This window comes from Martes martes (assembly GCF_963455335.1).
Source record: "Martes martes genome assembly, chromosome: 4".
NCBI lineage: Eukaryota > Metazoa > Chordata > Mammalia > Carnivora > Mustelidae > Martes > Martes martes.
Window position 1 is genome coordinate 78,761,128 of NC_137891.1, and position 14,820 is coordinate 78,775,947.

At 37.7% G+C, this 14,820-nt stretch overlaps 1 protein-coding gene across 4 annotated transcripts in view; it reads left to right on the forward strand.

The window, feature by feature from the left end:
* LOC308341988 (suppression of tumorigenicity 18 protein) overlaps positions 1 to 14,820 on the forward strand; it is a gene marked incomplete at both ends in the record, with an annotated part of 128,360 nt that overhangs the window by 79,977 nt on the left and 33,563 nt on the right. For 2 of the 4 annotated variants that reach the window (XM_080802164.1, XM_080802165.1), the window contains 4 exons: positions 329 to 433; positions 2,523 to 2,716; positions 4,885 to 5,096; positions 13,385 to 13,630. In XM_080802164.1, the coding sequence (XP_080658290.1) occupies positions 329 to 433; positions 2,523 to 2,716; positions 4,885 to 5,096; positions 13,385 to 13,630 (757 nt within the window). The remainder of the gene's footprint in view (positions 1 to 328; positions 434 to 2,522; positions 2,717 to 4,884; positions 5,097 to 13,384; positions 13,631 to 14,820) is intronic. The other 2 variants (XM_080802166.1, XM_080802167.1) reach the window with 1 other exon arrangement.

A 14,820-nucleotide genomic window follows, 5' to 3' on the forward strand; every position in this document is an offset into this window, starting at 1 on the left:
TAGCTGGGCACATTGCAATTGGAGTGGGTGCATTCTACTTAAAATGTACAATTCTACTTAAAATGGCTTTCAGAATAATTCCCTTACATAATTTTCCGATTTTAAAAAATGACTTTGTTACTCATCACTTCTTAGATGGGATTGGGGGGCAAATGTTGACACGGTAGTTTGCAAAACCCTTTTAGGATCTATTAGCCTAAGAAAGGTGCTAAGTGAACTATTAATGTGACTTAACACTTAATGCGTGCCAAGTATGTTGTGAGGTACATGCCAAAGCAAATTACTTTATCTTTTTAACTCAAATCCTTCTTTTTAATTTTTTAAACAGTCTTTCTGGTTGTCCAATTGCTGCAGCTGAAAAATTGGCAATGTCCCAGGACAAAAATCAGCTTGATTCACCCAAAACCGGGCAGTGTCCTGACCAGGTTCACAGGTATGACCCTCCCATGACGTTCCTAGTAGTCTGTCCATGCCATGGCCCCTATGCAATGCGTCCAGCTCCCCTCATGTGCCAATTCACTATGGCCCGACCTTCGTTCCCAACTACCAATGTCTATTTGAGAGGCTGGTCCAGTTAATCATACTCTCACTTAAATGAACTGCTAGACCCTGAGAAACTTAACATGAAATTAATCTATATGTAAAGGTAACACAATGTGGATGAATCTAAAAGAAATAAAGTGTAAAACATACATTAATCAAAATTCTGTGTCACTAAATGCAACCCATCCCACTAGTCAGGTAAGCCCTCCCGGTGATTGATTAACCTTTCTCCCTGCAGATAATGCCTTCATAAATCACTCACACCCACCCAAAATATGTGGTGTTACATATTCATTCCTCTGTTCCAGCTATACATATAATTTCTTTAAGACAAAAATACATTCCATGAACTGATAAGTGTTAATGAAATATCTCCTGTTTGCCCCAGGTACTTCACAATCTCCAGCAGTTTGGAAAACCTTACTTATGCTTAAATAATAAACCACAAGTGATGACACAATGTAAAGTTATACATTTATTAATAATAAATCATATTGATAGGAAAAGTTATTTCAGGATTAAAACAGATGACCAGATCTTCACTGTTACTGAGACACTGAAATGCAACATTGTTATTAGAAGCATTTTCAAGATATGGCTTCCCTTAATATGTGCTCTTAGAGATTTAATTAAAGAGTCAAAATCAGATGAGTGAAGAACATATGTCAAGCAAAGATCATGAATTACTGAATAACTAGCAATTAAAAATCTTAGCAACAAGTTTCTTGGTTAATATGGCCATATCCTCTAGTTTCTAGGTTATTTATCAAATATAGAAATAGCATTTAGTCTTATTTTCCTAATTTCTTAAAAAATGTGTTTTAGACTAGGATGAAGATATATTAGGGTTATACACCAAATTACATATCTAATAATAAGATCAACTGCTTTTTCAAATATTTTTATGTAGCAGTTTAAATGTTTTTTATGTAATCCAAGAAATATCATTGAAATTTTGACATTCTGATGAGTCAGGCATTCTTTGGTGGAAAACAAAAGAAAAACATATAAGTATTTTAGATATTGCTAAATTCTGAAAGGTGTATTTGTTTATATTCATTTACCATTAGACTATATTTGTGTTTTTCTTGACTGGGATGGGTGCTAAATATATATATATATATTATATATATATATAATATATATATTATATAATATATATAATATATATATTATATATATAAAATATATAATAAATAATCACAAATATGATGCCCTTGTTTAATCCCAATACAGTAGTTGTAAGGGAATATTTAACTCATAGTTTGTAATTCTATTGCAAAATGTGATAGTTATTATGATACAAAATTTTGATTCATATTGAAATGATAACAATTTGACAGATAAAATATTGAAGAATCAACAAAAAGAGCGAGACAAAGGAAAAAAAGGTGAAAAGCCTAAGAAATTCACAATTCAGAAGTGAAGTTTCTGGTGCATATGCTGCCCCTGTTGGGTGTCAGGCTCCTGTCAGCTCTGCTGAAGGAGAGTGGGATTCAGCATCGCTTGTTTTGAATGGACTACAATGCCATTTCCCCACCAGCTACAAACGTGACTTTTCACCACCAGGCTGATTAATAGTCTTAACATGTAGAATGTGCACACCTTGTCAGTGCCCTAATGATAGTTAGATGTGTTTTTCTCTGTGAAACTCAAAGTGCTAACAGACACTAAATACTTGCTGCTCATTGTATCTGCATAAGACAAATGCAAAATTGCACATTCCTCTTTTATCAATGGGAGACAGACCCACAACATGCAGTCTCACCATAGCCATCCAGAACCCTTGGTGCCTCCCATCTTTCACTCCCAGCACAGAGTACTCTCTTTTATCATACTGTGACCAGCTCTTTTCCATAGTACACTGTCTCCGTGGGTACTGACAGGCATGACACATCGGATCTGCTTTAAATTCTGATGCTAATATGCTTACTAAGAATTTCATCATAGTTCTTTTGAACTCTCCCCTCTTTCTTCAGGACAAGCTTGGTGAAACAAATTGAATTCAATTTCCGATCACAAGCCATCTCCTCTCCCAGAGCCACAGTGTCAAAAGAACAAGAGAAGTTTGGAAAAGTACCATTCGATTATGCCAGTTTCGATGCCCAGGTTTTTGGTAAACGTCCCCTCGTACAAACAGGTCAAGGACGAAAAACACCACCATTTCCTGAATGTAAGCCTCAAATTCTAATCCTTATTCCCAAAAATGCATCTTGTCGATGTGTGTTTGGGGGCAGGGGTGTACTCAAATCTAGAATATGTTATTTACTGCAGGGAGGAGAGAAAATATATTGTGCAGTGAAATAAAAATAAGTTATCAAGTGATAACTTGATCAGAATTACTGATTTTACATGAAGTTAAACTGAACATGGTGAATAGTTACTGGATTAATTATCCTCCAAATATCATGCCATTCTAAAGAAATATTTAATTCACATTCAGCTGGGTTTGGGATTAATAAAAACTGTTATAGTCATCACAATACAGTAATTTTGATTCATGTTGAAATTATGGAAATTTAACAGGTAAAATATTGAAATACTACTTAAAGTAATACTTAAATCAGCAAAAGCACTTAGATTGAAGGAGAGAAAAAAATGAAGGTCTTGGAAGAAACTCACAGTTTAGAAATCAAGATTTTATAATAGGTGCAATATGTGTGACAGTGGAGAGGTTTATCCACATATTGAAGAATTAATATAGAATCATTTAAAATGTGTTAATACTCTAATGGTAGCACGTCTGTATAGAAGATCATAACTCGAAGATGGTGTAATATATACAACTTGGTGTTTTTATTAACACATTTCTTCAAGTGTTTTAGTGTCCTTGAATAGTCTAATGAAAAGGTAAGAAAGTGAACATTGGGATGAACCCAGATATGAATCCTGCGTTATGGTATTATAAGGAAAGAAGTGAAATAATTTCCCAATTTGAGTCCTCCATAGACCATGGATTCTTCACAACATGCAAATCTATGGAATCCCTTTGATCTCATACCTCTGGACCTACACTGAGTGCTTTTAGGAACATATAACATGGACTTCATTCTGTGATGTTGGTCATGTCTTTCAAAGAACTAGATGTTATATAAAACGTAGCACTGATAAACATACTTGAAAGGAGTTGGCCCATTAACAACTTGTATGCTATACTCCAAAAGATATTCTATCTATTCTGACTAAAAATAGGGCTCAGCCTAAATAACATCAACAACCTGTTAGATTTGGGGAAAAATTATATATGCACAGGTACACAATGTTTTCTATTATATATATATAAAATGTACACATATGCATACACATATACATAGATGTTTAATTCAAGTGAAGCTAGTTAAGGACATTCTATATACTCATATAATATAGATATCATTTAAAAATGCAAACATTCAGTGACATTTTTATATTTTTATAATTGTAGGAATCACGGTTGGAAATGTTTTAAATTGCTTCATGAAAAATAATGATCAAAGTTTAGAGTAAACAATATTTGCAGCAAAATAAATAACTAAATGCTTCTATATTATCCCTCTTAAATCTTGGGTGTTTCTCCCATAACCTTGAGCGATGTTTACAAACACCCAGAATGAAGAGAAATATGGTTAATTCTCTCTCTCCATAATGCCTTGTTGCCACAACAGAAACATAAAACAGAAATTCAGCCTTGATAACTAAAATTGCCTTTCTGCTCACCCTGAGAACACTTTCTCTGTCCTTTACATATCATGTTCTACCTAAATATGCAAAATGCTAGCTCATTAAAGGCTCTACCATTTATTTAGTTCCATTTGGTCGGACATTAAGAACAACTTCTACTGGTTTAAGCACAAAACAAACCTGTATATCAAATAATAAAAATACAATTCTATGTCTAAATATAAATTGTTATTGTGAAAACAAATGTTGAAAGGGTGCACTTTTTTTTTTCCCGCTACTGGAATTACTGGTCTTCACACATACACAGTTCATAGATGTCCAAGTCTTAAGCCTCTGTAGTCCCTGACAGATTTTGCCAGTGTAGTTTAATCCGTAATTTTGCCACGAATGCTGCCAGTGCACCTGTCCCATAACATTAGTTATAGAGTTTTTACCATAAGAAGCATAAATACGAAAAATATTAAGAGAATAGACATTCTTCCCCAGCCATCACATCATTCGATCTGTGAACTTCTGTGAAAATCAATCTCAATAACCTTCATTGAGTGTACCAATGGATAATGGATCATGTTTAAATTTATTCTTAACGTGTTTTAATGTAAGAAGTTACATGTCTAAAGCAAATCTATTTAATGACTAAAACACGTACATGCAATTGCTAATCAAATCTCTCTTCAACAGCAAAGCATTTTTCAAATCCAGGGAAATTTCCTAATCGACTGCCTAGTGCAGGCGCCCACACACAGAGCCCTTGCCGTGCCAGCTCTTATAGCTACGGTCAATGTAGTGAAGACACCCACATAGCAGCAGCTGCTGCCATCCTGAACCTTTCCACCCGCTGCAGGGAAGCTGCAGACATCCTCTCCAACAAACCACAGAGTCTGCATGCCAAGGTAGGCCAGTCCAAGAGCCCGGAGGGTGGGCCAGTGACTGAACCGTGAGAATAAACTGCCTTTCATGTTCCTAACCACATTCACTACCATGCCGCTCCCCATCCCTAAAGCACATCCCTTCCTCGTCTTAGGAAGAGACTCAGAGGATCATTGACAAGGATGAGTTTTGTGGCTTCCAGAAGGAGTGAAGGAGTGTTGTTCTTGAAGGCGATATACCAAAGCCTGGGGAGAAGTGAGTGATGGAGCCTGGCTGGGGAGGTTTATAGACATCAAACCTACCTTTGTGTCGGGGACTTTGGCACACAAGGAAGAGGCTTGCCGTTAAAATCAAACTGAACAATGGAAGCTTTTTGCTGTCTAAAAGTCAAAGATGGTAGGAAATGTTTGACCACACAGTGGCTTGTCAAACAGTTGCAAAATGGACTCATGAGATTTTCTTATTGCACACATTACGATTGTATGACGCAAGGTAGTCTCAGTTGCTGCCGTGTTCTCAAAGGACACTGAGTAAAACGTGGATACGTTAAGTTAACAAGAGATGGTTCAGGGGTACTTTTGAGAACTCAGGGCATTCACATCCAGAATCAAATTCTGTAAAGTTTATGAGGCCGATGAAATTAATCACATTTTTCTAAGAAACCTCTCCTCCCTAACAATGAGAGGGAGACGTCCGTGTTTTTGATACCTTGATGACGACAAAAAACAAAGATCCTCCATGTCTCCCCTTTGGAGGAGGAGAGGCTTCTCAGGCTCCAGAGTAGCAGCAACCCTCAGATCCTCAGAGGGAGGGTAGACGCTGCAACCACATTCACCCAGAGCCTGTAACTCCCATCGACACAAAAGACTCAGTGAAAAGAAATCATTTTCTTACCTAGATGGCTGAAGCCCACTGAAATAAAGTGCCCAGGCTTATCTGGAGAAGAGATTTTCCCCTTGCTTTAAGTGGGAGATCTCCTGGGTTAAACCCTAACCCTGAAACTCAGGAGATTAGAGGAGATAGCTCTCTTTTTCCCTGCAAGCACGGCCCCATCCCTGGTGTGGTCAGCTGCTCACCTGTGCTGTGCCAGGCCTTCAGGAGAGCAGGGAATGCGGTGCCATAGAGCATTTGACAGAAGAATCAGAATTAGCTTCTGGACAAATCTGAGCCAAGTAAGCCCCAGGAAGAGTTGGTGGCCAAAAACCACTCAAAAACAATTTCTAAACAAATGAGGTTCTTAAACAAAGAAAAACGCATCCTCTGAAAATTATAAAGAAAATACCCACCTTTCCAAATTCGAAGGAATTCAGATCAGAAATTATTTACATCAATGAATGATTTAGGGTGCTTTGCAATGCTACTTTAGTTTATTTTTATTTATTTTGTTAAAACCTGAATACATTCCTCCTTTTTAAAGGCACATTCTAATAGGCAGCTAATTGGGGTAATACTAAAGTATCCTCTTTCTTATGCTTTATATGATTTGTTTGTTAAGGCTGTCCTTTGAGAATAAAAGGACCGCTATTATTATGATTAGCACTACTTAAATTATTTGAGCAAATGATTGTGGAATGAGTGCTTTCTATCTGCACGGGTAGATTTGTTTGTTTGTTTTTCAGAATTCTGCCCTTAACCTTCACATTTTTCATGTTCTAGTCTTTGCTGGAGTGAAACAATGAATCAAATAAAGATGACCAAAGATTGAGGGTATTTTCCCTTATCAGTATATGATTTGTTCTTTTCTTGAATACCTTCTAGTCAGAAACGTGACTGTTAAGTTGGCACATTCTAAAAATCCAAGTAATTGACTTGTGCATCTATCCTCACACTCCTATGGGGAGCATGCTGTGTGCCGGAGTTGCTCTATGGAGCGGATACTCCCGCCCAGGGTGACAGGAACTACCCTGTGGGTCTCGGCCTCCGTACAGCCAACCCAAGTCTGAACTACAGAAGCCAAATCGTGGACATGAGGAGGAGGATGGGAGAGACACAGAGTGTACCAATAGACTTTGAGAAGGAGTTTGTTACATTAGCAGTTTAAAAAGCCATTTTCCTACCAAAATGATCTCATTTGACATAGTGGTGGTTAAAAGAGGATAAATATGGCACCCTACAGTGTCGCTTTGTGCAGAATCCTCCTTCCAGGCGCATATTCTCACACAACTGTAACAATTTGCAGAATTCTGTTCTAGCTGGATCTTATATTCTAAATATAAAAGAGAACCTCATAAATTCCTAAAACCACAAAAAATAATTATTGTAGCAAAAATGAGAAAAAGCCAAAGTAATTAACCCTGAAAAATGGTCTCTGATCAAACAGTGCCCAATGTAGGCCACTTCTATTCAGTGTTGCATTTCCTTTGCGCCCTTCACTTCATATAGGATTAACTATATATAAATGATCTTTCCCTGTTGAATACTAGCCTGATTCTCTACCCACTATGATTTGACTTTTTCCTCCATGGTGGTTAGTATGTTTATTTCCACTAGCCAAAATCCATAGATCTCTTGAGCTCCTTATTTAGAAAGAAGAATATAGAGATGTATGAATTTTCTCTATTGACTTCTACAGCTGAGTGTAGAAGCATTTTTTGATGTATAGAGAGATATTCTGGCAGATGGACTCTTAGCTCTACCCACCAAATGGTCTATGAGATTTGGACTTCCCAAGACACATGTTAGATCCTGCCACAGACCCGTCCCTTCAAGGAGTTTTTGGCTGAAGCAGAAAAAAATAAATGGTTGTTCCAGGTAGAGAACTGTGTTTTCATAGGTGATGTTTCTAATGTCCAGGGGAGGTGTGGGTGGCTTTGATCAGAACCCAGAGAAATGAGGGCTGATTTCTCATTTTTCTTCTGCCTCCATGCAGTCCTTTCTTTGATGGAATGAGTTTCTCTGACATTTCTTACAGAGCCCAGTAGGAGAACAAATTATAGATCAGGCTGTCACATGTGAGCACAACGTTTTTAAAATCAAGCCAAAGGACACTAACCTTTAAACTGCCTCTATATTCACCTATTGGGGCTAATACAGATACTTCTTGTGCTGCCTGCAACTGAGTCCAAGTTTAGTGAGAAATCTAAATTCATGATTTATAAAATCCCTATTCTTATGGAAAATAATGGGAGCAGGGGCTGTCTTCAGAGAGGCAAAACAACTTCGAGTTCCCACACAGTCTAAAAACAATGTGGGACAGTAAGCATATTCCACAGTGTTCTTCTCTTTCTGAAGTTTCCTAGCCTCACTTGACTGTCTACCCAACACTAAAGCACTTCCTTCATGGACCCTTTCCCAACAGTGTATTGAGAAAGTCAGTGCTACCATCGCCCACCACTGCCCAAATGAGTCCATCATATCCTCAAAGTGGATGTGAAAAAGAATTATTTGTTTGTTAAAATACAGTCCGACATGTACACAACACATCTACACCACCAAAATCACCTGTATGTTGCTTTAAGTATCTCTGAGGAATCAAGTCCAAAGAAAAAATTAGTAAGATCAATATTAGGTTTATCAATATCAATATAATGTTTTAGGGTAATTTGAAGTATGAGCCCTCCCTTGAAACTAGTATTTTCATTGGTTCTAAGATTGGTATAATGTCTTTCATTTTAATTTGGAATTAATATGAGTTTGTAAAACGTTCATGGGCCACAGCTTCAAACACTCCCCCCTTCCGTCTGGCCACCGTTGTTGCTGTTATGAACACAGCATTCAGTAGAAACAGGCAGCAGGCATAGAATGAGCATCCTGGGTTTGCTGGGTGTGCTGAAGGCTGTCCTCCGGCCCCTGAGAGCATGTGCCAGTGTCAGAGACACTCCCCGTTTCCTTCCTTCCTCCTACCCTCAGCAACAGAGGTAGAATCACGCACACGGTCTATCTTTATCCTGATCACTTCTGCTTGCCAAGCATTCTGTTGTTTGTTTTGGTGTTTTCCCCACCTGTTTAGACAAAGTGGCATATGCACAGTGTGCCTTAAAAGAAAACAAAAAACTGACACTTGCTTGAAATGTTTAAAGTTCAAAGTCTGTTTTGTGCTTGAATAAAGCCTAGAAACAACATGATAACACTTCACCATCCTTGCTGCCGGATATCAGAAAGAGCCTGATGGCTCTCGGGATGGTTAGAATCCAAAAGCAGCTTTTTTCAGTAACTTTAATATCATGTCAGATTATACCGTATATTTTGAATGAAATGTTATGAGAGACTTGGGTCGGAGATCACAAGGAACCAACTGATGATATGTGTGTATATATTTAGTAATTCTCTCTTTACCTCTGCATACAGTAGCATAGGGATGTCTCTTTTAGCATTTGAAAACCCAATCAAATTATTTGTATTATAAGTTGTCACTTATTGAATACCTACAAAGTGCCAGGCACTGTAAATAAGCACTTTGTTTATGTTAATTCTTTTTAATCCTTCCAGAAACTCTGTAAAGAAGATATCATCCCATTTAACAGGTGAAGAAAAAGTAGAATGGAGATATTTAATAATTTTCTCTGACTGGCATAACTGTAACTGTTGGAACTGAAGTTTTAATTCATACCTGTCCAACTTCTTATGTTCTTGAAGATCTTATCTTCATGTCTTATATAGACTGCTGGCCAACTTAAGAATTTTCACTGCTTTGGTTCTAAGTCTTAGACAAAGATTTTTGGAAAATGGTTATAAATTTAAATTTAATTTCGTACCTTACGTCAGACATGATTTCTCCCCTGAATTTCATCATTCTATTTATAGTGCATAAATTTCACAAGTTTATACTCTGAACTTAACTGTTTTAATACTCAATTACTGTTTGGTAAGAATAAGATACTTGAATTTCATTTTTTATTGCTAATACCCTGCTTACTTTAAAAACATATTTCAGATAGCTTTCAATGCAGAAAAGATACTCCCCAAACGAAACACTCTGAAGCGAAAGAAAAAACATGACTCAGAGGATGAAAACCAGAAGCTAATTACAGCAGAAACCTAAGCTGAGGGATATTTAATTTTTGTACTTCCTGATAGCCAAGTCAAAATGGAAAAGATGGTGGTCATCCCCTCTTGTGTTAATAGAAAACTTGACAAATACAGCACACAGTGGTGTCTTCTTATATCTATGTTTTGAAAGTTAACAATTTTCACAGTAGAACTTTAAGGCAAAGTTAACTTTATTTCATTACCATCTTTGAATGTTTAATTTTTAATTGTTAAAACATTATTATGCTGTCATTTGCCTGGAAAATATTGGAGACCGGCCTTAAGACTATCTTCTAAATACAAGTACAGTAATTTCTGTGTTTTCCCTTTTGTTCTTCAGGGAACAAATTTCTACCCTTTCCCCTTGGTTGTAGGCAAAACAGGAATGCCAGGTTGTTTCCTGCTTTCCGTAATAGATGTCTTTTCCTTGTTGTAATATAATCCTCATAATTATCATTTTACTGGTCGCATAATGTGCCATTAAATAAATGCAGCATAATTTCATTAATCATTTCTCTGTTGGCAGACCTCTGAATCACTTCTCAGTTTATGATACACATAAGGATTATATAAGAAATAATTATTTCAACTTTCAGTTGAATAATAATTTCTATTTATTAAATTATCTTTCACTAACAATCTCCTCTATGTATGAGATAAGCTCCTTGAAGGCAGGAACAATATATTTTTCAATTTTCTTTTCCCCAAATTATGGAGGCTTGAAGGCAATAAGTGCTTTCTCAATAATTTAATTAATAAATACATCATACATGGTATCAGTACCTCAAAAGTGGCTGAAAGTGATGGTCCTTGATGTTGGCCGTAACTTGGCAAGTACGTAAATAGTATTGGACTTATGTCTACCCTCACAAAAAGCCTTTAAATTTAAATTTAAATGATTAAAATAAGAATCCAGAATGGCGAATGGTGCTTTTAGAAATCAGAATGCTAGAAGTCAGCAGTGGGGCTCCATGTCAGCTGAATGTTATGCCCTCCTGCTCCTATGGCCTCTCCCACCACCCCTCCTTTGTGTGCTGCCATTTGGAGTTTCAAGCACAGAGAGAAGTGATGTCTATTGACATCTGAATAAAAAATCCATGCAGTAAACGTGTGATCCACCCATCTATGGGCAGAAAGGGACCCTTCTCTGGTACTGTGTGTAATTGTTGAATGCATCTGTGCGCTCACTTAAAGCCCATCTGTACCCTGCTGCCCAAACGTGCTTTCTCCCTGTCGAGTCAGGTGCTCAGAGCAGCCGGCTGGGGTGCGGGATATACAAGAGCGCCTCTTTTAAACATTAGGAGTGATTCCCCCCCACCCCAGTCAGCTCGTGATTATTCAAGATGTAGAATCATAACAACTCCGAGAATCTCTAATTTTTTTGTTTACTATTTGGAATTCTTTTCTGCAAGAACTAAAATATATATTAGTGTTGTCTTGGAATCGTTGATATTTTTTTCAGGGAGATCGAATCTGCACTATTTATGGGTTTTGCACTATAAAACTCTGCAGCCCAGTCACATGGCTTCTTTTTCCTAAGCCATCTGTCACAGAGGTCTGGAATTTTATGTGAATGTTGGTTGTGCAGTCTTAACCCAAGTTTTTTATTTTTTTTTTAATGAAAAATGTCAGCAACTACAATATTTAGCATTTTACTTTACATTGGCCATTAAACTTGATTACTATAGCTCTGTTTCATTGCTATAGTTACATTTCAGCTATGAAGCCAAGAATTATTTCGATGTGCTCACGACAGAATACATTGTTATACCACGGAGAGAGCACATGGCACTGATATGGTTAATATCTTGGATTTTTGTAACTAAGGTTTATTAATGCTGGTATAAAAACGTATTTGATATTATACAGATGGCATAAGATGTTGTGGTTACTAAGTTATTATCCCGGATAAGCTGTACTGTCAAATTCAGGGCTTAAAACTATCACAGGAGATTAAACTATTTACTAAAAGGGACAGAAAGATATAGTCAAAGCATCTTAGTGCAACATATTAGAAGTATATTTACCTCCCACAAATATAATAAAACATACCTACCTCAGAGGCTGAGATTTAAAATAGGAACTTTGCAGGTGAAACAAGCAAACAGAAGAGGTGCCTTGTTTTCTAAATCAGGTGCAAGCAGTGAGCTTTTGGAGCTCAGCTACATTGGCCCACACCTCAGCCCTCAGCGGCAACAGTTGGGGAGGGGGAAGGCAGAGTGTAAATGGGGAGTTAAAATAAATCCCCCATGGGGAAGTAACTGACTACCATATGCGTTAGGGATCTTGCTAACGTATTCAAAGAGACTCCTGCTTTGCCAGCCAAAAGGAAAAAGAGCAGAGACGTTGTCCAAGATTTAATTGTGACTTGATGGATGACAGCGAAAATACGGAGAGGTATTTATCTGACCCATTTAAGAAAAAGACAAGCGAGCTCTTCCTGCGTTCTGAGTCCTATTGCATGGCAGTGCTCACCATTGGTGACAGCACAGGGGCCATCCTTAGGCGTGCGTCCTTTGGAAAATCCAGAGCACGTGGGCAGTTGTTGGGTCTTGTACCTTGAACTACTACAACAGCAACAACAACAACAAAAAGACAGCAAATCTATCCCAAGGAGAAATGCCGTGAGGTATAGTGAGTTTTAAGTATCATACAAAGTGTCTGGAAAAGAATCAGCTTTGTTCTGAAGTTTCACTGTACAACTTACCCCCAAGTAGGCCTGTTGGCACCTCCTCCCGAAGGCCCCCAGAATCAACAACAGTTTGTCCTGTCTGCCTCTGCCGTACCGGCCCCCCTTCAAGTAAACAAAGCTTTTCTGATTCAAGTAACCCAGAGGAAAAGGTCACATCCGTATTACTCTAATATCCCAATAAAAAATTCTCTTGCAGCTGGTTATTTTTGCATATATTCACATTAGATTAATACTGTATTGGGGGGGTGGAGAGCTGGGAAGTAGTGCTGTGCCTTTTTATAAACTCAAGTGTTAATGCTATAAATGATGAATTGAGAGTGATAATTCTGCAAGCCAGAAAAGGAGATTTAAAGCTAAACTTCAAAAAAAATATACAAAACAGGGTTAGCCAATACATTTAGCATTTGGAACATCTTATTTATATTAGGCTCTACTTTGTTTAAACCCAGAGACATGAAGCTCACTAATGGTGCTGCTCTTAAAAGTCTGCCTAAGAATTGAACATTAACCAAAGCAAATCAGAAAGCTAGATTTTAAATCAGATATACTTACATAAAAGCTTGCATTTAAAATTATCCCTTAAAAGCCCCACATGGCTAGGCTATAACTGCAAACTGTTTAAATGTTTTTCTGTTTCCTATTGTATACCAGGGAGCCGAGATAGAAGTGGATGAAAATGGCACATTGGACTTAAGCCTGAAAAAAAATCGAATCCTGGACAAAGCTGCACCCCTAACTTCCTCTAACACTTCTATTCCAACTCCTTCCTCTTCCCCATTCAAAACAAGCAGCATTTTGGTCAATGCAGCGTTCTATCAGGCTCTCTGTGATCAAGAGGGCTGGGATACTCCTATCAACTATAGCAAAACTCATGGGAAGACAGAGGAGGAGAAAGAGGTATTGTTTCAATATGTCAATCACTAAGTTTAAGAGAGAGCATGATCAGAGAGTATTCTCAGCTTTTCCCTCCTGCATTATTTTTCATATTCCTGTTTAGATAATACACAATTCTGTACCATGTTTTAGATTTTGGTAAAGTGGTGATCTTGCATTTCATCAGAAACTGATAAATGAATCCAGCTTTTCCTGTCACTTGCCTAAAATGATGTCACTGTAGTGAATTTGATCCCCATTAGGGCTGCATTTGTGTGCATCGCATGAGAGATTATATTAGCCACCCCTTCAGATACAGCAGCCTGGAAGGTGCAACGTATCAATCAACACTGAAATGCCAACTTGCTAACTCTTTCTGAACCAGAGGGTAGAAAATGAAATAGAATCAGGGATGAGTAAGAATCATGTCAAATTGCTTTCCTTGGTTTCATGAAGGAACTATGTAAGCATATCTACATATAGAGCCATTGGCTGAGGTATTTGAGTCATGGGTGTCTAAGTTGTATCAATCCCAAAGTCAAGGAGATGCATTTGTATATTTGGTTATCTTTAGAGTAGCTAGATGTTGTGGCTGTGCACGTTCATCAAGCCTTTATCTCCATAGTTTGAGCCACCTGGCCTAGACTGATTAGCCATGACTTAGTGTCATCCAAAAGCATTCATGGCCAGAAACCTCCACTATTCAGATTCTATGTCTTTGCAAATGTGAACCTAATTGTTACAGTAGTGATTCATTTTGCTTTGTTGTTTGTCAGGAAACTTGTTGATATTTGCTGGTTGATATGTTTAAAGAAATAAAACAGCCACTGTCTTTGGAAGGGTACACCACTTTTTTCATCTTTTTGAAGTTCTGAAATTTTGGGGGGGGAAGTAATTTGACTTTAGCACATGCTTTAACATCTCAGGGCATAAGTTGACAGAAACAATAGTGATCACAAGATTGGGTTGTTTCTCCAACTCTCCTTCCTTCCTTCCCTCCTACCTTCCTTCCTTCCTTCCTTCCTTTTTTCCTTCCTTCTTTGCTCCCTTTTTCCTTCTTTCTTTCCTTCCTTTATCCTTTCTTTCCCTCCCTCTCTCCCTTCCCTTTTCCTTTCCTTTCCTCCTTCCTTCCTTCACTCCCTGCCTCCTTCCTTGCTTCCTTCAGAACACTTTTACTGGCATCTCCATGTCCAGGCAATAACATAGGTCCCAAG